The following is a 22,543-nucleotide window of genomic DNA, read 5'->3' as shown; positions in this document are numbered from 1 at the left end:
ACAAATGGGATCTAATTAAACTAAAGAGCTTCTGCACAGCAAAGGAAACTACCATCAGAATGAACAGGCAACCTACAGAATGGGAGAAAATTTTTGCAATCTACTCATCTGACAAAGGTCCAATATCCAGAACCTACAATGAGGAAAATGTCTCCAGGGCATTTCAGAGACTTTCAGAGCAGTCCCTCCCATCACAGACCCAGAGGCCTAGGAGGGAAAAATAATTTCATGGGCCATGCCCAGGACCCCCACTGCTTTGTACAGTCTTGGGACATGTTGCTCTACATCCCAGCAACTCCAGTTCCAGCTGTGGCTAAAAGGGGACAAAGTAAAGCTTGGGCCATGGCTTCAAAGGGTGCAAGCCCCAAGCCTTGGCAGCTTCCACAAGGTGTTGGGCCTGCAGGTGTGCCTAAGGAAAAATTCAGGTTTGGGAACCTCCACTTAGATTTCAGAGGATATAAGGAAATGCCTGGATGTCCAGGCAGAAGTCTGCTGGAGGGGCAGAGTCCTCATGGAGAACCTTTACTATAGCAGTGCTGAGGGGAAATGTGCAGTTGGAGCCCCCACATAGCTCCACTGCAGCACTGCCCAGTGGAGCTATGAGAAGAGTGCTGTTGTTCTCCAGACCCCAGAATGATAGATCCACTGACAGCTTGCACCATGTGCCTGGAAAAGCTGCAGACACTCAACACCAGCCCATGAAAGCAGCTGCTGGGCCTGTACTCTGCAGAGCCACAGAGGCAGAACTGCCCAAGGCATTGGGAGCCCACCCCTTGCATTAGCATACCCTGGATGTGAGACTTGGAGTCAAAGGAGATTATTTTGGAGTTTTAAGATTTAACAACTGCCCTGCTGGGTTTTGGACTTGCATGGGACCTGTAGTCCCTTGGTTTTGGCCAATTTCTCCCTTTTGGAATGGGAGCATTTATCCAATCTTTGTATCTTGGAAGTAACTAACTTGTTTTTGATTTTACAGGCTCATAGATTGAAAGGAGTTGCCTTGTCTCAGATGAGATTTTGAACTTGGACTTTTGGGTTAATGCTGGAATGAGTTAAGACTGTGGGGGACTGTTGGGAAGGCATGATTGTGTTTAAAAATGTGAGAAGGACATGAGATTTGGGAGACTCCAGGGGTGTAATGATATGGTTGGCTCTGTGTCTCCACCCAAATCTCATCTCAAATTGTAATCCCTGTGTGCCAGGGAGGGGCCTGATGGGAGGTGATTGAATCATAGAGGCAGACTTCCCCCTTGCTGTTCTCATGATGGCAGGTTCTCATGAGATCTGGTTATTTGAAAGTGTGTGGCATTTCCCCACTTTGCTCTCTCAATCTCTCTCTCCCCCCTGCTCCACCATGGTAAAGACATGCTTGCTTTTCCTTCACCTTCTGCCATGATTGTAAGTTCTCTTTGTGAATGCATATGACTACGCTTTCAGAAACAGCCAGGTTACATTACAGAGGTCTTCCAACTGTGCTTCCTGTTAAGCCTGCAGAACTGTGAGTCAATTAAACCTCTTTTCTTCATAAATTACCCAGTCTCAGGTAGTTCTTTATAGCAGTGTAAAAACAGACTAAAACAGAAATATCAATATCTTTCAGCAGATATTCAAAGACTCCTATGATCCCAAAATTTAAAAATTACTTCTCACATGCATACGTTAAATACTTTCACATGGTTTAAAACAGAACAGTTTCAAAACATAACAAAGCACTTAACTTTCTGTTAATGGTTTATGACACTAGTTATTATTTTATATAATTATAATAACACTCCCATACAGAAACAACAAATTTACCAAAGGCTCCCCACCACCTCTGCAGCCCTTATTAACAGAGTAGATACTAGGGAATCATTGACTACATGGAAATAACTAATGAGAAACACATACAGCTTGAAGGAATTGTTCTAATGAGAAACACATACAGCTTGAAGGTCGTTTTGAGTCAACCACTCAAAACGAGCTTTGATCACCTTGGCAGACACTAACTGCCTACCCAATATCTATGATCTCTCTTTTCTATGCAGTACTAAGAAAGACCTTATTTTTTCAGCCTATCAATGTAACACCTAGAATATTATATTTCTATCCTTCTTTGCTACTAAAGGTTAACAATAAAATGCAAGGGGAAGTTGGGTGAGATTTCTGAAAAAATAAAAAAACCCTTTTAAAAGGAACTTCCTTCTTTGAAGAAGGATGTACTTTTTTTCTTTTCTTTTTTATTCCCTTTCTGTCTGGAATACAGGTATGATGGCAAGAGTTTCAGTAATTACCTTATATTATTAGGAGAACTTGAGGATGGAAGTCCTGTGCTAAGAATGGCATAACTAGAAATTAGAAAGTGGTCCTAGATTGTATCATAAAACTTTGTACTCTCTCCAGTGCACTTTTCTGTACATTTTGCATATGAGAATAAAATACAAACCTAGATTTTAAAGATTTAAGGTTCATTGTTGTTTAGTGTGTGTGTGTAAAAGAGCCATTATTACTCAGAAATGAATGTAATTTATAACTGCTATACTCATGCAGCCTAAAAATTTTACTTTACTTTGTTATTTTGCCTGAAAGTAGACCAATTGTTTTATTTTGATAAACAATAATAATTTTAACCTTTAGTTTTATAATATTAGACATCAGACAACAATGAATGATGATCTCAGAGACGTAGGAAATAGATGGTGAGCTCTATGGCTACCCAAGCTGACTGCCATGACAGCTTTTCCAAGCTGTGTACAGGAGGGCTGGGAGACTCCCTGAGTGGAGGAAACAGACTTGAGAGTCAGAAGACCAAGATGGCTGGAGTTGACAGGATAGAGTTTCAGAGAGTAAAGAACTTCACTGAGAACTCTGGATAGGAGTACAGGGCCCAGCCTGGCTGCTCAGCAGAGTGCTGATCAGTATCTTCATCTGAGAAAACCACTCAAGGCAAGCAAAATAACTATCTGAAAGAATTAAAGGAGACATTATCTAGGTAAAGGACCTAAAAGAGTACCTGTTCCCACCAGTAAGACTGGAAAACCTCATAATTTGTGGGGCATTGAGTAAAGTGCTCACAAGATCTTGATCAGTAATGGAAAATAGTTAGCTTTAGACCAAACACTACTCTGGCCCTGACTAGAAAACCTTAAGAAACAAAACTCAAAGGATCACACTCTTTCTAAGAAACTTAACTGTATCTCAGCAAAAAGTTGAAGAATGTGTATAGGTATAAAAAATTATCCCAATAATGAATAGTTTTACCTAACAAGGTAAAATTCACCATATGTAACATCTAAACAAAAATTACCAAGTAGGCATAAAAGTAGAAAAATATGACTAAAAATGAAGAGAAATATCAATCAATTGAAATCAACTAGAACTGACACAGATACAATTGTTGAATAACTAGGTTAAAACAGCTATTTTACCTGTATCTTATATACTCAAAAAGAAGAAATACTGAGCATATTGAGATATAAAAGAAATATTTCTAAAAAATTGGATTACATTAGTAAAAGAATAGATAAATGGCCAATAGAACAGTATAGAGAACCCAGAAATAGAGCCATATAAACACAGTCAACTCATCTTTGACAAAGCAGCAAAGGCATTTCAATAAAGAAAAGATAGTCTTTTCAACAAATGGGCCTAGAACAACTGAGCATCCATATGCAAAATAAAATTAATCTAGACACAAATATTATTCCTTCACAAAAATGAACTCAATATAGATTAAAGGCTTAAATGTCACATGTTAACTATAACACTCCTAGAAGATAACTTAGGAGCAAATCTAGATGATCTAGGGTTTGGTGATGATTTTTTAGATACAACATCAAAAGTAGGATGCATGAAAGAAATTATGCATAAGGCGATAAAGTGAACTTCATTGATACTAAACATTTTTTGCTCTTAAGAGACATTGTCAAGAGAATGGAAAGACAAGCCACAGACTTAAGAAAACACATGCAAAAGACATATCTAATAAGGAGCTGTTATCTAAACTATACAGAGAACTCTTAAAACTCAACAACAAGAAAACAAACACCTTGACTTAAAAATGAGCCAAAGATGTTAATAGACATCTAACAAAATAAGATATGCAAATGACCAATAAGCATATTAAAAAGATGTTCCACATCATATGTCATTAGGGAAAGGCAAATTAAAGCAACAGTGAGATATCTCTACACATCTACTAGAATGGCTAATATCCAGAAGACTGACAAAACTAAATGCTGGCGAGGGTGCAGAGCAACAGGTGAATCACAACAAACGCAGTGAATTTCTGGAGCCAACTGCTTCTTGATTATGGCAGACGCTTCCTTGGGCACCAATGTCTGCTGAGAAATTTTGTGAGTATTCCTTAGAAATGTACCTAGAGTTTGTGTTTCTAGTTTGTAACCTAGCTCTGCTCAATACTAGTGGTCTTTATTCTTAAAAAGAATAATACAGTACTTTAAACACATATAGAATTATCAATCAGTCCCACCTCAATATCAGGTAGTTTAAGAAATCTGTTTTTATCAATGGCCCTTCTATTCCTCTCTCTGTCACCAGAGACCCCACTTAGGTTCATTGTATGTTTTATAGCTCCATTCCAATGTGGGTTTTGTGGATTTCTACCATGGAGGCTTATGATTGGTCCATATGGGCCACTATTTCTAATTTATATGCTACTGGCATTTCTAAGGTAATTTATGTTGTAACTATTTGAACACAATCTTTTTTGTGTAAAAAAAATTTCTAATGCAAAATAATGAAACAGTTGCCTTAAGCAAGTTCCAAACTGAATTTGCTCCCCTGCCCCCTACCATGGAGTATCCAAGGGCAGTGTAGATTTATCTTCTAAAGTACTTTTTTTCCTTGACTGTTTTATTGCTTCCATCTTCATTTTTCAGTTTGGTTGGGGAAGAGAGTTATCAGGAAAAAAAGAGCTTAGTGTCCTTGTAATTCTTCTTATCCATTAAACTCTGTTATTTTCACTTCAATGAAGATAACTAAATTCCTCCGGCACCACCCACCCTGGGTTGGGTAACACTGACAGTAATGCAAAGGGAGCTACAAAATGTTCTCTTGTTCTCCGTCCCATGTCCCCCAGTCTGCCTCCAGATGCCTCACTTTCTGTCTCTGTCTACCTCATTCTCTGGCTGTTTCTGTCTGTTTTTCTATTTTTCTCTCTCCTTCCTATAAAGAAATTGTATTGTGCAGATGATTCACAAATCTTGATTTTTCTCACCCATCTAAATTTAAACTAAATCAAATGGTTTCATGTGTCTGTTTAAAACACCACAGATGTTAAGGAAATTACCAACATCAGCTTCTTTTCCTCCCTTAAAATTACATTTCACCAGGTGTCAAAACCCAGCAGAGGGCATCCTTCCATTTCAGATGCATGCATAGTGCAGGAAAAGGGCCCTATAATTCAAGCAATGTATTCCATTTAAGTGCATTGCAATTTAAATAAGCAGGCTATTTTAATAGGAGGGGGATGTGTTGTTTTGGAGTGTTTGCCATTTTGAATTAAAGATTTAGAAGTAATTTTCCTTTCATAAGCGAAAAAAGAGGGGGAAATCTGTTTCTGGACTCTAGGTTTGGAGCTTTAGCTTAAATTACAGAAACAGCAAGGTAGCACCTGTGTGATACTTCCTCCCCTAGGCTACCATGTGTGTAAATAAAGTGATCACAGAAAAAAGCAACTGGGAAAGAAGCATGCCCCCATCTCATTTGTCTGTTTCACCCTTTCTGTGAGATTCCTCAAACTAAAGGGCAAATAGCAGGACGGGCATTACAGCCTCTCAGATTATCTCAGAAGTAGTGAGAAGATAAGCAGTTTGGCTTCTGAATAAGAACAGCCAACTTTATACCTGTGCATTGAAGGCAGTTGCCCACTAATTTTAACCGTGCAGTTGCACAGAAGTTGAAATTTCACAATGGGAAATGTCTTACGTTGTCAGACATTTTCCCAAGTTAAAAAAGGCAAATATTCACAGCCCTTACAAGTTATGTTTTCTCCCTAGTGTGGTTGAGTTTATCAGATCCCTTCTTTATTAAAGAATGTCTTAGAGAGAGAAGGAAAGAACATGATGAGGAAATATAGCATAATTCATCCATCCATTCAACGTATGTTCATTTGAACACTTACTTTGCATTAAGCCCTGTTTGAGGTCCCAAAACTATACCAACAAACAGGCAAAGATCCCTTTCCTTTAGGTGATGTGCCAAAGAGCAAGGGTTTGGGCAGTCAGACAGACATAACTTTGAGTGCTGGCCTTGCCACTTAGCCATCTCTGCCACTTGGAGCAAAGAAATTAATGTTTTCTTTTGCAAAACAGGGATAACTGTTCATATTTCCTAAAAACATACTTTGTCTCAGGTACAGGAACCAAGTGCTTAATATGTATTAGCTCAATACTCTCACAAATCAGCCTATGAGGTAAGTTGTATTCTCATTCTCATTTTACAAATGAGAAAGCCAAAGCACAGAGTCACACGGTAAGTGTCAGGGCAGGGATTTAAAACAAGTCTGTCTGACCCCAGTGCTTGCTCTTAACCAGTATGCCATATGAAAGTTGATTTCTAAGACTACCCTGAGGATTATATGAAACGATAGATGCAAAGCTGTGAGTGCACTAGAGTGTTATTATTATATTATTATGTATTATTTTTAACATGATTATTACTGCTGCTGTAATTTTCTGCAACCTAAGGGTATGTGTTGAAATACATCAAAAAAGGGATCAATACTTCAAATTAGCATTCCTCTACTACAGAATGTAGTGTGTGTCCAGCTCTGGTTAAAAGCACAATCACATAATGTCATCGCTATTTGATCACAGCTTCTCTGCATTTATCTTTTTTATAAAATGGCAGGATATTAAAACACAGATTGATTCCCTGAAACAAAATGTGAGCATCTCCTGTTCTAGATTTTTATAACCTTCTCTGAGAAATGAAGGTTAAGACCAGATGCTAAATGAAACCAAGATCCAAGGATCCATCTGTGGTTTGACGGTCTCTGTTCTGTGATAAGTGATCATGTAGTCAGCCCCTAAACTGGTTACCGGTGCCCCTTGGCTCTTTGCTCTCACCCTTTCCAAAGTGTACTCTCTGGAGCCCTCTCTGTAGGCTTCTTCCACAGGATGTTCACAGATCAATGGGAATTAACTACACTAGCAGTATTATTCAAAGAGAAATGAAACAGGCATGTTCTGCTGCTGCTCTGGGAGTTCTCTCTGCTTTCCGTAAGCCTGAATTTATGTCTCCAACTGCTGCATTACCCAAGTCAAAAATAATTTTGAACAAGTGGATCAAATCCTGGCTCCAGGCCCCATTTGTTATTGATTTCATTTCAGGACTATCATCTGAGGTTCATTAGGTAGGAAACTGATTGATAATGCCATATATGAGAATTTATAAATATATATCTCATATATATATCCATTTTTCTTGCCTACACTAAAAATGCAGTCTTTATCTCACATACTAAGCTTCACAATGCAAAACTGAAGTCAACTGAATATTTTTAAACATTTATTTATATTCAAAAATGCAGTTTCTTGCTGATTTTATCTCACTGTACTTCTTCAGGGAGGAGCACTGTGGCAGCTCATTGTCTGGGACAGAAATAAGTGCTCCAATCCCTTTGGTTTGAGCTCCAAAAAAGCCAGCAAGTGTTCCAGTAGTTATGCTGCAAATTTATAGATCGTTATAGATTTCTATCCGCCCTGGTTGGGTTCTATGTAAAAGACTTTCCTGGGCAGCGTACTTACCCCAAGGTAATGGCCATCAATGAACACAACAGGGAGGGAAGGTGCTTCGGAAACTCGTCGGCATCGTTCATCTAACTCTTTTCCATATTCACCATTCAGGGCTATGTTTTTCTCTTCAAATTTTACGCGATGGTTTTGGAAAATCTTTCTAACCAGTTCACATCTTTCAAAGGTTGTCCGAACCACACGAAGGCAGGTGGTATAAATCACTACACGGTCAAATTCTAGGTCAGTTGATGGTTGCTGAAGGGAAAACATTGAGTTGTAAGAATGTTTACTTTTACTTTCTTGTGTCTTGTGATTTTAAGACAATTAACAATTGCATTAAAGGCATGCAATAAAAGTTGAGTGAACTCATTTATCAATTCAAAGACTTATCCTTTTAAGTTACATCTGTAATTGGGATACAGATAACAATCAATATAATTTATATGACATAATTTAATTTTTTCCTTTTCTCAGTAGCATATCAAGTAATGGCTAATGTTAAAATTGATGACGTCTCACATGGGATGCCATGTGGTAAAACAGTAAATGACTGAAATATTTTTCTTATGTTTCATAGACATTACTCAATCACTATATCTGTTTCATAAACCTAAAGTTTATGCCACAGAATAGTCAACATTAGCATTTAGCTAGTTAAAATTCTTCCACATATCAATTTATCAAATCGTATTATCTTTGGAGCAACAATTTCCTGGGAATAACAAGACCTATATCATAGGATTTTTCTAAGGTTTAAGTAGCATAACATATGTTCAAGGGCTCTGTTGAATGACAGGGCTCCCACATGTAATGAGAAAGCTCTGCCACAACAAATAAAAAAAGTAAATATTCCAGAATGGGACTCTACAGAAACCAACACCAAAGTGAATGGCGGGTCAAAGCCAGGTATAAAAAGGAAACAAGGAATCAGACACAGGAGTGGAGGTAAGCAGCACTCAAAAACAAGATGAAGACTGTCCTGTGTGAGAATCTTTTTCTATATTTCAGACATCAGTGACTGCTTTCCTGGGAAACCCTGCCCAGCACTGCTAATGTGTGCTGAAGAGCCATACCAGGTAGGTCCTGAAATCAATAAGAAAGCTTCTCTTCTTCCTTACCACAGTCTTAGTTGAAGGAAACTGAACAAAACACAACTATATCATGAGACCACGGGATACATGAGTCTTCACAAAGCTATAATTTTTTAGAGCACAACCACACGATTTGCAGAACTCCTGTGGAGTCAAACCTTTGGAAACAATTCTGGATAGCTAAATACTAAAGCAAGCCAGTAGGACACTAGTTCCACCACTTTGTATGCAGAGAAGTCAGACCACTCTGCCAAGATGCAAATGGACAGGTAATACTCCAAAGGTCCAATATCATAAAGATGCCAATACAAAATTCTCCACCTCATGGAGAGAGGATTTTTGGGATGATAAAATTTAATAAAGATGCAAGAGTCATTTCTTTCCTCAATAGAGTGTAGAGGTTAAGTTGAAAACCTAGAGCCCTGGAGGGATTAAGCTGGTATCATAAATGCTGAAGCAGGTCAAGAGTAAAAGAAATACTAGGGAAAGATTAAGAATAGCATCTAAATAGAGAAATGTTACACAGCTTAGGCAATTGTTGTCTTGCAGGCATGTGACTTCAGTGTAGTCACACATAATTATTTTATGTAGAAAGTTAAATTCTGGATTTTTATAGGAAATTTTCTGATTTATAAATGGTGACACCTAACCATAAATGCTTTTAAAGACCACGTAGACCAATATTTCTGAAGACTGGATTTGTTATATGCTGCCAATTTCCTACTAAGATAAAGAGAGCATAGCAGCACTATTGACAATAGCAAAGACATGAAATCAACCCAAATGCCCATGAATGATAGACTGGTTAAAGAAAATGTGGTACATATGCATGATGGAATACTATGCAGCCATGAAAATGAATGAGATCATGTTCTTTGCAGGGACATGAATGGAGCTGAAAGGCATTATCCTCAGCAAACTAACACAAGAACAGAAAACCAAACACCACATCTTCTCACTTATAAGTGGGAAGTGAACAATGGGAGGATGTGGATACAGGGAGGGGAACAACACACACTAGGGCCTGTCAGAGGGTGCAGTGGGGAGAGCGAGAGCATTAGGAAAAACAGCTAATGCATGCTGGGCTTAATACCTGGGTGATGGGTGGATAGGTGCAGCAAACACCATGGCACACGTTTACCTACATAACAAACCCACACATCCTGCACATGTACCCTAGAACTTAAAATAAAAATAAAAATTTTAAAATTTTAAAAAAGGAGAGCATAAACTTGAAAATCAGATATACCTGAGCTCTGCCACTGGCCACCTGTGTATCTTTGGGAAGCTAATGAACTATTGTCTCAGTGTTCTCATTTGTGATGACAGTGATGAGAATGTGATAAAACAATAGCTACCTAACAAGTTTGCTGAGACGATTAAGAAAGAAAAATGTGGGGGGAAAAAAAAAAAAAAAAAACTAGCGTAGGACTTGCGACACACTACTATTCTAAGTTAAGCGGAGAAAAATATTGCACTTCACATTATGGAATTTTTTAAGATTAAAAAAATATATAAGTCAGTGGAAAAAAATCAGTGCAACTGATGACAAAAAGGAAATTATTACTATGTTTTGATTTAGAAACACTGATCTTTAGAAGGAGCAACCAAATGCCCTAGGGTCTATAGCTCCTCTTCATATTAATAGGTATGGGCAAGCAAGGCACAGAAACGCACTACAGATGCTGCAGCTTTCAGAAGAGCACCGAAGTTTTGTTTTTTCTCATCATATTATCTGTGTAATTATGCATTTTCCTCTGAATACAAAAACTACTGTTACTGCATTAGTTTTCTACCAAAATGGTCCACTACTTCAAATAGGTACATTTATTTTTGAATTATTTGTTATGAAATACTTTTCCCAGATGTGTCAAAGTGGAAAAATTTAAGATTGGACCAACCTGCTGCCATGTTAACCAACTGATGTAAGATTCTCTCTGATTACAGAACAAACCGTGTATACCACCGTTCTGTGTCTCTAAAACACATGCATTTTCAAAATACTAATAAGATGACCCCTATCAGGTAGCCACATTGGATGTTATCTAATGTATGAGATCACATGGATATCCCTTTACATGTTGTTGAGGATGAGCTTTGTCTGGAATCAGTGGATCTCAAGAATGTTAAATGTTAGAATAAACTGGGGAGCCTTTGAAAATCCCCAAATCCTAGGCCAAGCCCATACCAATTAAGTAAGAATCACCAGGGTGGGGCCTCTGAATTGTGATTTTTTTTTTAAAGTTTTAATGTGATTCTAATGTAGAGCCAAGTTCTAGAGCTAGTTAGATACAGATTGGACATGCAGAATCACAGGCCTCACTCCAGATCTACTGACTCAGAATCTACATTTTAAAAAGCTTCCTGGAATTTGGAAATATATTATATATTTTTAAGTTGTACATACTTAAGGTGTATAATATAATGTTTTGATATACGGAGTTAAATAATTACTGCAGTCAAGTAAATTAATATATATATTATTCCACATAGTTACATTTTTTGTGGTAAAAGTGCCTAAAACCTATTATTTTAGCAAATTGTGAGTATGTAATACAATATTATTAACTATAATCCTCATGTGGTACATAGAACATCTCCCTATTATATCCCCCTCTCCCCTTCTACCCCAACCACTAACAGCCACCATTCAACTGTTGCTGTGTATTTGAGATTGCTTTTGTTTGTTTGTTTGTTTGCTTGTTTGTTTTTCAGATTCCACATATAAGTGAGATCATGCAGTATTTTTCTTTGTCTGCCTGGCTTATTTCACTTAGCATAATATTCCCTAGGTTCATCTATGTTACCACAAATAGCAATATCTGTTTCATTTTTAAGACTGAATCATATTCATTGTTTATATATACACCACAATTTATTTATTCATTTATCCATTAAAGGATACTTAGGTTGTACCTGTATCTTGGCAATTGTAAATAATGATGCAATAAACATAAGCCTGAGAGTGCAGATATCTTTAAGAGTTGGTAATTTCATTTCCTTTGAGTATATACCCAGAATGAGGATTGCTGGGTTACATGATAGTTCTGTTTTTCATTTCTTTAGGAATATTCATAATGTCAATAATGGCTACAGTAATCTACTTCCCACCAACAGTGTACGATTGTTCCCTTTTCTCACACATGTGCTACACTTGCTGTTTCTTGTCTTTTTAATAGCAGTCATTCTAAGAAGTGTAAGGTGATATCTTATTGTTTTGATTTGCACTTCCCATTGTGGTTTTGATATTATTGATGTTGAGCACTTGTATAGATCTCTCTTGGCTATTTGTGTGTCTTCTTCAGAGAAATATCTATTGTGGTCATTCGTCCATTTTTTAAATTGGATTATTTGGTTTTGGCTATGGAGTTAGTTATTTATGTTCCTAATTACTTGGGATACTAACCCCTTATCTATATGTGGCTCACGAATATTGTCTTCCAATCAATTAACTGCATTTTCATTTTGTCGATAATCTTCCTTGCCGTACAGAAGCATTTTAGAGTTGTGTGGTCCCACTTGTTTATTTTTCCTTGTATTACCTGTCTTTGGGGGAAATATCCAAAACTTAAAAAATTTCTTGCCAGGGGTAATATCAAGGAGTTTTCCCCTATGTTTTCTAGGAGTTTTACAGTTTGGGGTTATATACTTAGATCTTTAATCCACTTTGAGTATGTGGTATAGGATAAGGGTCCAATTTCATTCTTTTGCGTGTAGATATTCAGTATTCCCAACATCATTTATTGAAGAAACTAACACTTCCCCATTGCATCTTCTTAGTCCCTTTGTTTAAAATTAGTTTACCTTGTATAGTTGGGTTTATTTCTGTGATCAGGAAGTGCAGCAATCCTCATTTCTTATTTAACTTAGAAGAAAGAATTCAGCTCAGCCAAGAGACACATAGCAAGGGTTAAGCAGCAAAGTTTGCAAGAGTCACAGCATTCCTGGCATTGGTATGCTCTCTGATGCACATATGGCTACAGTAACCAAAGATTTAGATCACAGCACTCAATTCCCTTTGAATACTTGGAAAGCTTTCTCGGGATAGATGGGTACAAACAAGCCCATGCTGCAAAGGCTGGAATAAATACATAACTCTTCAATGCTCACATATTGACACACATCTATAAGCATTAAAAGCATCTAGGAAAACATGTCATCAAATGAATTAAAATTAGTTACCAGTGACAAATTACAGAGTGACCTGTCAGACAAAGCATTCACAACAGCTGCTTTGAGGAAGCTCAACAAAATCTAAGATAACATAGAGAAGATATTCAGAATTCTATCAAATAAATTTAACCAAGAGTTTGAAATAATTTAAAAGAATCAAGCAGAAATTCTGAAGCTGAACAATTCAGTTGACAAACTAAAGAATGCAGCAGGGTCTCTCAGCGTCACTGATCAAGCCGAAGAAAGAATTAGTGAGCTTGAAGACAGGCTATTTGAAATACATAGTCAGAGGAGGCAAAAGAAAAAGAATAAAAAATAATGAAGCACACCTATAGGATCTACAATATAGCCTCAAAGAGCTAGCTCTAAGAGTTTATTGGCCTTAAAGTGGAGGTGAAGAGAGAGGGATTGGGGTAGAAAGTTTACTCAAAGACATAATAACAGAGAACTTTCCAAACCTAAAGAAAGATAGCAATATTAGAGTACAAAATAACAGCTACTCATTCATTCAGTAATTAGAATAATTTGTTTGCCAAACACAGTATTAAGCACTAGGTATATAATGGTGAGCAAATAATATAATTCCATATCAACATGGAGTTCATAGTTAAAAGTAATAGAAAGCCAAAATGTCACATAAATATAGAATTACAAGCTACTAGGTACTATTAATGAAATGCAGAAGTAATTAGGAAAGCATAGTGCCTGGGTACCTTCTCTTCTTTTCTTAGAGATCAAGAAACTATTTTCTGATATTTGAGGTTAATCTGGAAGAATAGAATTTAACAAAGAAATTAGGTAGAGAGTGGGGAAAAGTATTTCATGCAAGTACAAAGATCTTAAAATGGGAGGAAGATAACGTGTTTGATACCCTTCAAAGTTTGTTTCTTGATACACAAGAAGGGAAAAACAGAATGGTATTAAGTGATTCTAGATAGATATGAAGGGTTGATACCATGTTGTATTTTATAGGCATGTTGTATTTTAATGATCTTGGGTTTTTTACCCTAGAGCAACGAGAAATCCCTAAAGGGTTTTAAGAAGGATAGAAGGAGTTGCACTAAACCTGGTTTACATTTCAAAATGATAAGTAAAGAAGGACCAGTGGGTGTAGTTGTACAAGATGCACACTGCACAAACTGAGGCAGGGCCGTTAGTAGCATATTCTAAACAAACAGTTCCCCCAGGGTTGTGTAGTCCACATTTTGAGCCATTATACTCAGTCTCATTGCCAGTTCCCTTGCTCAGGAGACTCAGGCTGAATATGGGGCAAATTCAGGGTAGAAAGTAGGTTATAAATTAAAATACATTATTCAGTAAAATGTTCTAAAAAAAGATTTTATTGTACAATTTTTGTATGATTTGGAAGTAGGTCTTTCTAGAGGTAGAGTGATAAGTTGAATGATTTCTCAAGGTCTTTTCCAGTTTTATATGAATTTTAAATGATATTGTCTTTGGCAAAAAAAAAAAAAAAATCCTCCTCTCCTACATTTGCTACATTTTCCTTCCCTCAATAGATTTCTCAAAGCATCTGGCCAGAAGTCTAAAAATAGCCTCTAATGGCTGTCCCTCTTCTCCCTTCCTGAGGGTTACCATGGGAATAGCGTACGAAGGATGGAAGCATCTGAGACAGCACTGAGAAGCCTCTGGGGTCTGCAGCCTCCCAGCTCTGAGAGAGCCGACCTAGATGGTAATAAACATAGGGCATTTTTTCCTTTCTGTTTATTAAAAAGATGAATCTTAGGGATGCCTGGAAGCCTTACAACAACCTGCATCACACGCAGATGTGTTGGAAAGGGATGGAAATTACTGCAAATCAGACTAAGGAGTTACCAAATAGCTAACCTATGCCCTCAGCCTGCACGTCGCCCTGCAGTAGCCACAGCACAACAATGAGTACAGTCACCCCCTCATCTTGGGACGATTGTGGAGCTTCCACATCCACTGGAATTCAGGCCAAGAGTTATTATCCACCCATCCCCCACAGAAGATCAGTACGGAACAGGCTCAGCTCCTCAGGCAGAAGCAAATTCAGTGGGTTATTTCAGGCTGAGCCTTTGTAGCTCTAGCCTCACACTGATTTAAAAAGGACTCCTGAAATGGCCTCCTAGCCTTGCCCCAGTGAGTCCACAAATCACTGAGGACTTAGAGGCCTCCAGACAGCTGCAAGAATTCAGGTCTTAAGCAATATTTTTTAATAAATAAAAAGTAACACATTTGAATATCAGTGGCAGACAATACTAATAACTTTACATTTATCAATTCCTCACAATAACTTACATAGTGTTGCTGTATCTACAGATCTGGAAACCTAGACTCAGAAAGAGTAAGTATCCTCATATCCCCAACAAGGAGACAGAGTTGATGTTCAGCAAAATTAGAAAATTGGAACTCAGATGTGCACCCTTCCAAAGTCCACGTGCTTTCCACTGAGCCAAGACGAAACACTGAACCACACGTTGTTTTGCTACCCACTCCTCAGGATAAAGTTGTTACTAAACCACAAACTGTTATGGGCCTAATTCATTGCTGGTGAGATAACGGTTGTGAATTGAAGAGGTTCGCCTCTTTACTAAATTATGGTCCCACACGTATCAGTCACTTACATCACACAGGGGGCATGTTAAAATTTTTTTTTCAGTCTAAAATGATTCCTTTGAGATGGGTAAGGGATAGATATTTTTTCCTATACAAAAAGGCAAAGAGGCAAAGTGATTAGCTCAAAGCAATACAGCATGTCAGTAGGCAAACTGGGACTAGACCCAGATTTCTTGATTATCAGGCAGTGGGCCAACCTGGCTCTGGGAACAGCGATTTTAAATAGCAGGCACATGCGGCTGGAAGCAGGGCTGTGGGCCTTGTAAAGGGCAAGACATTTTACATATATTACGCTCTCTCTCCCTCTCCATGATATTCTGTAAACCTCTATAGTTAAATGTGCATTATGAGATGCTTCTTAATACTAAATTTGAGTAAATAAATCTCTGCCCACCTTGCTCTCAAATCACCTCTTGAATTTTTATTCTTGCACTTAATATGATTTGTCAATCCGCTTTATCCACACCAGACTTTACCCACACCAAGCTTCTCTCTTAGCTTATTTGCTAGATCTGTTTCCATTCTAACCATACTCCCTATTCAGTTCTGAAAGTGAGTGGTAATTTCTTACGTCAAATTCCCCTCCTCACAACTGGACCACAAAACATCAAAAGGAACTTCTCTATGTCCCTCTATAAGACACAAATTATAAAAAATAATTATTTATCACATGACTGTTGCATATTTATATGCAGTTCTAGAGACTGCAAAAGGAACTCTACATATGCACTTTTTCATTTATCATAGTGGTAAAGATTATGGCCCAGGTTTTATAGACACGGAAACTAAGATGTGGAAATAAAGTTAAGGTGCCCAAATAAGTCAGGGGGGAAAAGGGAGCAAAACGAGAATTTGAACCTGAGTCTGCCTTCTAAGTCCTTACTCTTTCCTTAAGAAGATGTTATATAATCTTCTTAAATACAAATGACCAAAGGACCACCCTGTTCTAAAATAATGGCAAAATGTACCATGAAGAGGCTGTCACAGGGACAGTCCTAGAAATTCCATTACTCATCCCTGTGCTGTCTTCTAACCTCTGGTTAAATGTCACTTCTCAAACAGGCCTTCCCTCATTGCACTATGGGAAACAGCCCCTCTATCCTCTTACCCAGTTCTTTCCTAGTACTGCTGGATGTTATATTGTGTATGTTAAGTGGTTCACTGTCTATCTACACACATTAAGACATAAACTCACTGAAGCAAGGACTTAGTTTTTCATTAGAACTAAGAACCCAGAATATAACCAAGTACATATAGATACTCCATAAATATTTTCTGGCCTCTTTTCCATACATTTAAGCCAGAACTTGGTTTGAATTTCCCCCTTAGTCACCAGAAAATCCTGGACAGTTTATTGACCGCTCTTAGTTTTATCTTTCAATATAGACACTAGTGCCTACTTCATGGGGATTTGTGAGGTTTAAATGATTAAATGAATAGAAAAACTCTTACCAGGAAGACTAACGCATCATGAACTCTCAGTAAATGGTATATTTTTATCAATATTATTATTATTATAAAATGTTATTGACACATATCAGCACCATCACCATTATTGCTATGAACAAAAAGTCCAAATCCACAGATGTCATCAACCTCATAAGCTCAAATGGCAAACTTTAACCTCATAATTACACAATGATCAAAAAAGCCAATCTCTTATTGAGGTAAATTGCTCTTTTTTAAAAAAAAATCAACAACATTTATTTTTCTCATGAATCTGCAATTTGGCTATGGCTAGGTGAGGACAGCCCGTCTGTTCTACTCTTCCCACCAGCTGGGGAGCTAGAAGCCTGGGGCTGTAATCATCTGAAGAACCTTTCACTCACATGACTGGCAGCTGATGCTGGCTGGTGGCTAGGATTGTAGCTGAAGCTGTCTTCCAGAACACCTACTCATAGCCTTGTCCTGTACTTCTTTGTAACATGGTCCCAGATTCAAAGGGTAAACATCCTAAAAGAACGAGGGCCAGGTGGAAGACTTATTGCTTTCTAGCCTTCACTTGGAATCACTTTTGCTGCACTCTATTCATGAAAGCAGTCACGAAAACCCACACAGATTCAAGGGGAGAGGAAATAGACTCCCACTTCTTGATAGAGAAATGGCAAAGTTCTGGAGACCATGTGGAACCAGAGATCTTGCTGTGGCCATTGTTTTTGGTGGGGGAAAATATAATTTCCATACAACCTAGTAAATTTGCTATAGTACAGAGTCTTGGCCCTCAGACATACAAGCTGGGAAATTCACCATTGGCTGGCTTTTTGAATCAAGATACTGATATGTAAGACTAGAATGCCTATTTATTATTTACAATGAAAAGAACATGTCATTGACGTAGGACCAAATTCTCTATGCTTTCCATATTCTTGGTGAGCATAGAATCAGAACAAAGGAGTAAAGGATTTGAGTCAATGGCTTGAATAGCAGCAGGTCAAATTATGTCTGAATTTTTGATTTGTCAAAAGGATATGAATTATTAGTATTCAGTGACTGAGACTTCTGGGGTTTCTCTCGATGCTTACCTCTGTGATTCCCCTTTGTGTAGCTTCCTTAGCTGATCAACTACTCCTTTGGAATGTTCTTTCTTTGAGTGTGCTGTTCCACTCAACCTCATCAGTCTAGGTTTGCTGAGGGGAGCCATTCTGCTTCTGTAGATATGACTTTCCACTTTCATTTTCTAATTTGTCTTGTCTTGATCTTATAGTCTACATCTCAGAAAGCAACCTTAATGCTTTTATTTCTTATTTCTTGTGGGAGGAAGAAGTACAACTACTGAGAAGGGAGTTCACAGTAGTCAAGGTGGTAGCAGTGGTTTGGACTAAGGTGATGTTGGTGAGGTAGGGGGTGGTCAAGTGAATGGGAAGGGGTTCAGGGTGGTATAGTCAGCTTTGTTGATGCTCCACGCAGGCCCCTTCACCAGGTCAGTGCCTCAATCCCCCACCTGGTGTGAGTGTTGTTTGCTAACCGCTCTCAGCTGCCTTCTTTGGAGAATTGGTCTCACTCGATGGAGCCCACTCAGCTAGAAAAGTGGTGGGAACATAAAGTTTATAACCAACAACTAACTGATACTGGGGTAATAAGGCCCTGAGCTCTTTTCTCAAAATGAGGCAACTCTGCTCTTCACATCTGTTTGGGATATGCTATCAATTCTGACAGTGAAAAAACAACAGAGTCAAGCATATATCAGCATATAGCAGATGTTATAAAAATCTCTCCAAGTTCAATTGCCCACTTTGTGGCATAACAGAAATGCATAAGCATAATCTTTGCATGCAAAGATTTCTTCAGAGTGTTTTCTATTTTCTCAATGCTCTCAGATCATTCAAATAAGTGAATTTCAGTTATTTCCTCAGGAATTATCCATTTGTCCAAGTCAATTACTGAATGAGCCTAGACGTTAACTGAAAAGTCAATGAACCTAATAAATGTTCCACACCAAAAAAAAAAAAATGCTGATTATTAGGCAAATGCAAATCAAAACCACAATGAGATACCATCTCATGCCAGTAAGGATGGTGATTATTAAAAAGTCAGGAAACAACAGACGCTAGTGAGGATGTGGAGAAAACAGAATGCTTTTACACTGTTGGTGGGAATGTAAATTAACTCAACCATTGTGGAAGACAGTGTGATGATTCCTCAAAGATCTAGAAGCAGAAGTACCATTTGACCCAGAAATCCCATTACTGAGTGTATACCATAACGAATACAAATCATTCTATCATAAAGATACATGCACACATATGTTCATTGTAGCATTATGATGACTGGGATCTACCTCTTTAGCAACATACATTAGAGGAAACTGAGACTCACTCAGTTGAATTATTTGAATCAAACTTTTCTTTAGGAACCAGTATGTTGCTGTGTAAAGAAAACCAATCTGAAGGCATTGCTTTGACAGTTAGTAGCTGTGATGGTTAATATTACGTGTCAACTTGACTTGGCTAGGGGATGCTCAGATATCTGATTAAACATTATCTCTGGGTATGTCTGTGAGGGTGTTCCTGGAAGAGAGGAGCATTTGCATTGTAATGAGCATTTAGAAGCAGATGGTTCTCCCTGATGTAGGTGGTCATCATACCATCTGTTGAGGGACTGAATAGAACAAAAAAGCAGAGGAAGGTTGGATTTGCCTTCTCTCTACCTGGCTGCTTGAGCTGAGACATCAATTTTCTCCTGACCTTGGTGCTTCTGAATCTTATGCCTTCAGACGCAAATTTAAATCTACACCATCAGTTCTCTGGAAGTCAGGTCTTCAAACTGCATCATTGGCTTTCCTGAATCTTCAGCTTGAAGACTACAGGTTGTGACACTTCTTAGCCTCCGTAATCCCATGAGCCCATACCATGTAATAAATCTCTTCCTATATATAGATATCTGGATACAGAGAGAGAGAGAGAGAGACATAGATATATAGACATAGATGTTATGCAAATATAGATATTGTACTGGTTCTGTTTTTCTGGAGAACACTGACTAATATAGTAGAGGCATGAATTTGAGGAAGTCCATTTACTTTTCCAGGACTAGGTTTTCTGTTCTCTAGTGTGGGAAGAGCTACAATCTCACACACAAAAGAGTTGTAGGATTTTATGTAAAATCCATATGAAAACACATTGCTAACTATAAATCTTCACAAACATGCCATCTATCACTATTACCCAAAATGTCATAGCCGGAAGAAAGAGGGATTATAATCTAATTCAGAAATCTCTCCCGGTAACCACATTCCTACTAAATAAAAATGTCTATCTTCTAATATGAATATCTTGGCTTCTATACATATTGTCAAAAACACTGTGTATTGGCATTTTACATTTTGCTAATCTCTATAGCTAAAACTGATATGAGGATGAACACCAAAATCACCATATTCAGGAGCCTCTAATCTCAAAATTATGAGCTTACAACAGTGAAAAGCCAGGCAGTAAATAAGTCAGGAACATCTCACAAATGGAGAAATTTCTAAAATATTTTTCCTCTTATTTCTTAAAATATTCAAGTTGCAAAACCAGAAGAAAAGGGACTACAATATTGAACAATGGCATCAGAGTATTAAGGGACTAGAGAGCCCTGCACTAACCATTGTCGTAACACCCTTCATCTTTGCTCCAAGAACCCCGGTGCTTTCTCTTAAAGGGAAAGGTGCCCTCTCCCTTCTACTTTATTTTGTATATTATATCTACAATATTATATAAGATTAAAGTGTTTCTCAATTTTCCAAATCAAGAAAAATACCTGAATAATCAGCTAAATGCAGCCAGTCCCTTTCAGTGTATTTGAATGCTGTAAAAATCTACTTTAGGGGTTGAAATACCTGTACTTCATCTCAGCCTGATTCTTTCATAAATGTCAGTGTGATGAAGACAAGTTATTTCAGTCCCTGTAGAATTCCCAGAATAGACTGAGAACTGAGGGCAAGAAAGCCAGTGAAAATTCTGAATTTGAGAAAATTGGACACAGCCTCAGGGAAATCCCCCATTTCCATTTCCTCCTCAGGCTTCCAGGCTTGGCTCTTATGTCTCTCTGACTGTACTAATGATCATGGTCCCAGTGTCACCTAAATACAGTGAACTCCAGGGACGTAACAGCTAGAGGCCATTTATGGAAGCTTGGTTGGTGCAGGAAGCTAATATTTTTTATAAGTAGGGAGTCCTTTAACTCTATAAGTAAGTAGGTACTGTTATTATCTTAGCTTTACAAATGGAAAACCTGAGGCACAGAGAAGTATGTGACAGGACTAACGTCAGGCAACTAGCAAATGATGGAGCTAGTATTTGATTCAAGTAAATTATAGAACTCAAATATTTATATGACCTTATTAGCCATGTTCTGACTCTCTCTATATCCCAACTCATGTGATAAACAATAAAAAATTAAAGCGACTAATACAGGATTTATTAATTTTAAAGTCTCTCTTTCTTTTTTCTTTTTTTTTCTTTTTGAGATGGAGTCTTGGTCTATGACCAGGCTGGAGTGCAGTGGTCTGATCTCAGCACACTGAAATCTCCACCCCAGGCTCAAGTGATTCTCCTGACTCAGCCTCCCAAATAGCTTGGATTACAGGCACGTGCCTCCACACCTGGCTATGTTGTTGCTGTTTTTTCTTTTTTTTTTTTTTTCTTTTTTTGGTATTTTTTAGTGGAGATGGGGTTTCACCATATTGGCCAGGAGGATCTCGATCTCCTGACCTCATGATCCACCCACCTTGGCCTCCCAAAGTGCTGGGATTACAGGTATGAGCCACTGCACCCGGCCTAAAGTTTCTCAAATACATAGAGATTTAAAATAAATAATGTATTGGTCTCCTATTGCCACTGTAACAAATTACCACAAAGTTAGTAGTTTAAAACAACAAAAAATTTATCTTACAATTTCAGGGTTAGAAGTCTTATATGGGTTTCAATGGGCAGAAATCAAGGTGTCAGTAGACCCAAACTCCTTTTGAAGGCTCAGGAGAGAATTCCTTGTCTTGCCTTTACTGGCTTCTAGAGGTTCCCCCATTCTGTGGATCATGGTCCCTTCCTCCATTTCTGATTCTGACCTGCCTGCCTCCTTTTTATAAGGACCTTGTTATTTCACTGGGCCCATCCAGTAATCCAGGATAATATCCCCATCTCAAGATCCCTGATCCCTCACTTCATCACATCTACAAAGTCTCTTGAACTGTAAATTAACATATTCACGGGTTCCAGGGATTAGGAGAGGAACACCTTTCAGCAGGGTGCGGGTGGGGGCGGGCAGTATTATTCAGCAGCCTATCACAGACAGATGGATTTTAAATACCAAGTCACAGGCATAGGCCTAAAGGGCTTATTGGACTACATCTTTCTCATGTTTATCAACTTGCTCTAGAAACACAATCTGATGGTAATTCTAATAAGGTAACCATGAAACACATTGTTCTTCTAAGACCCTCGATACAATCACTTGTGTGTA

General features: G+C 38.0%; 1 protein-coding gene across 1 annotated transcript in view; it reads right to left on the bottom strand.

Annotated features, from left to right (window-relative positions):
- The window catches only part of GRXCR1 (glutaredoxin, cysteine rich 1), a 126,695-nt gene that overhangs the window by 47,531 nt on the left and 56,621 nt on the right, over nt 1-22,543 (bottom strand). Inside the window, exon 2 of the mRNA XM_011968921.1 lies at nt 7,752-7,994. Coding sequence (XP_011824311.1) covers nt 7,752-7,994 — 243 coding nt within the window. The remainder of the gene's footprint in view (nt 1-7,751; nt 7,995-22,543) is intronic.

The sequence above is a fragment of the Mandrillus leucophaeus genome, unplaced genomic scaffold, assembly GCF_000951045.1.
Source record: "Mandrillus leucophaeus isolate KB7577 unplaced genomic scaffold, Mleu.le_1.0 Scaffold865, whole genome shotgun sequence".
Classification (NCBI taxonomy): Eukaryota; Metazoa; Chordata; class Mammalia; order Primates; family Cercopithecidae; genus Mandrillus; species Mandrillus leucophaeus.
Note: the sequence above shows the minus strand (reverse complement) of the source record. Positions and strands in the feature narration are given on the sequence as shown.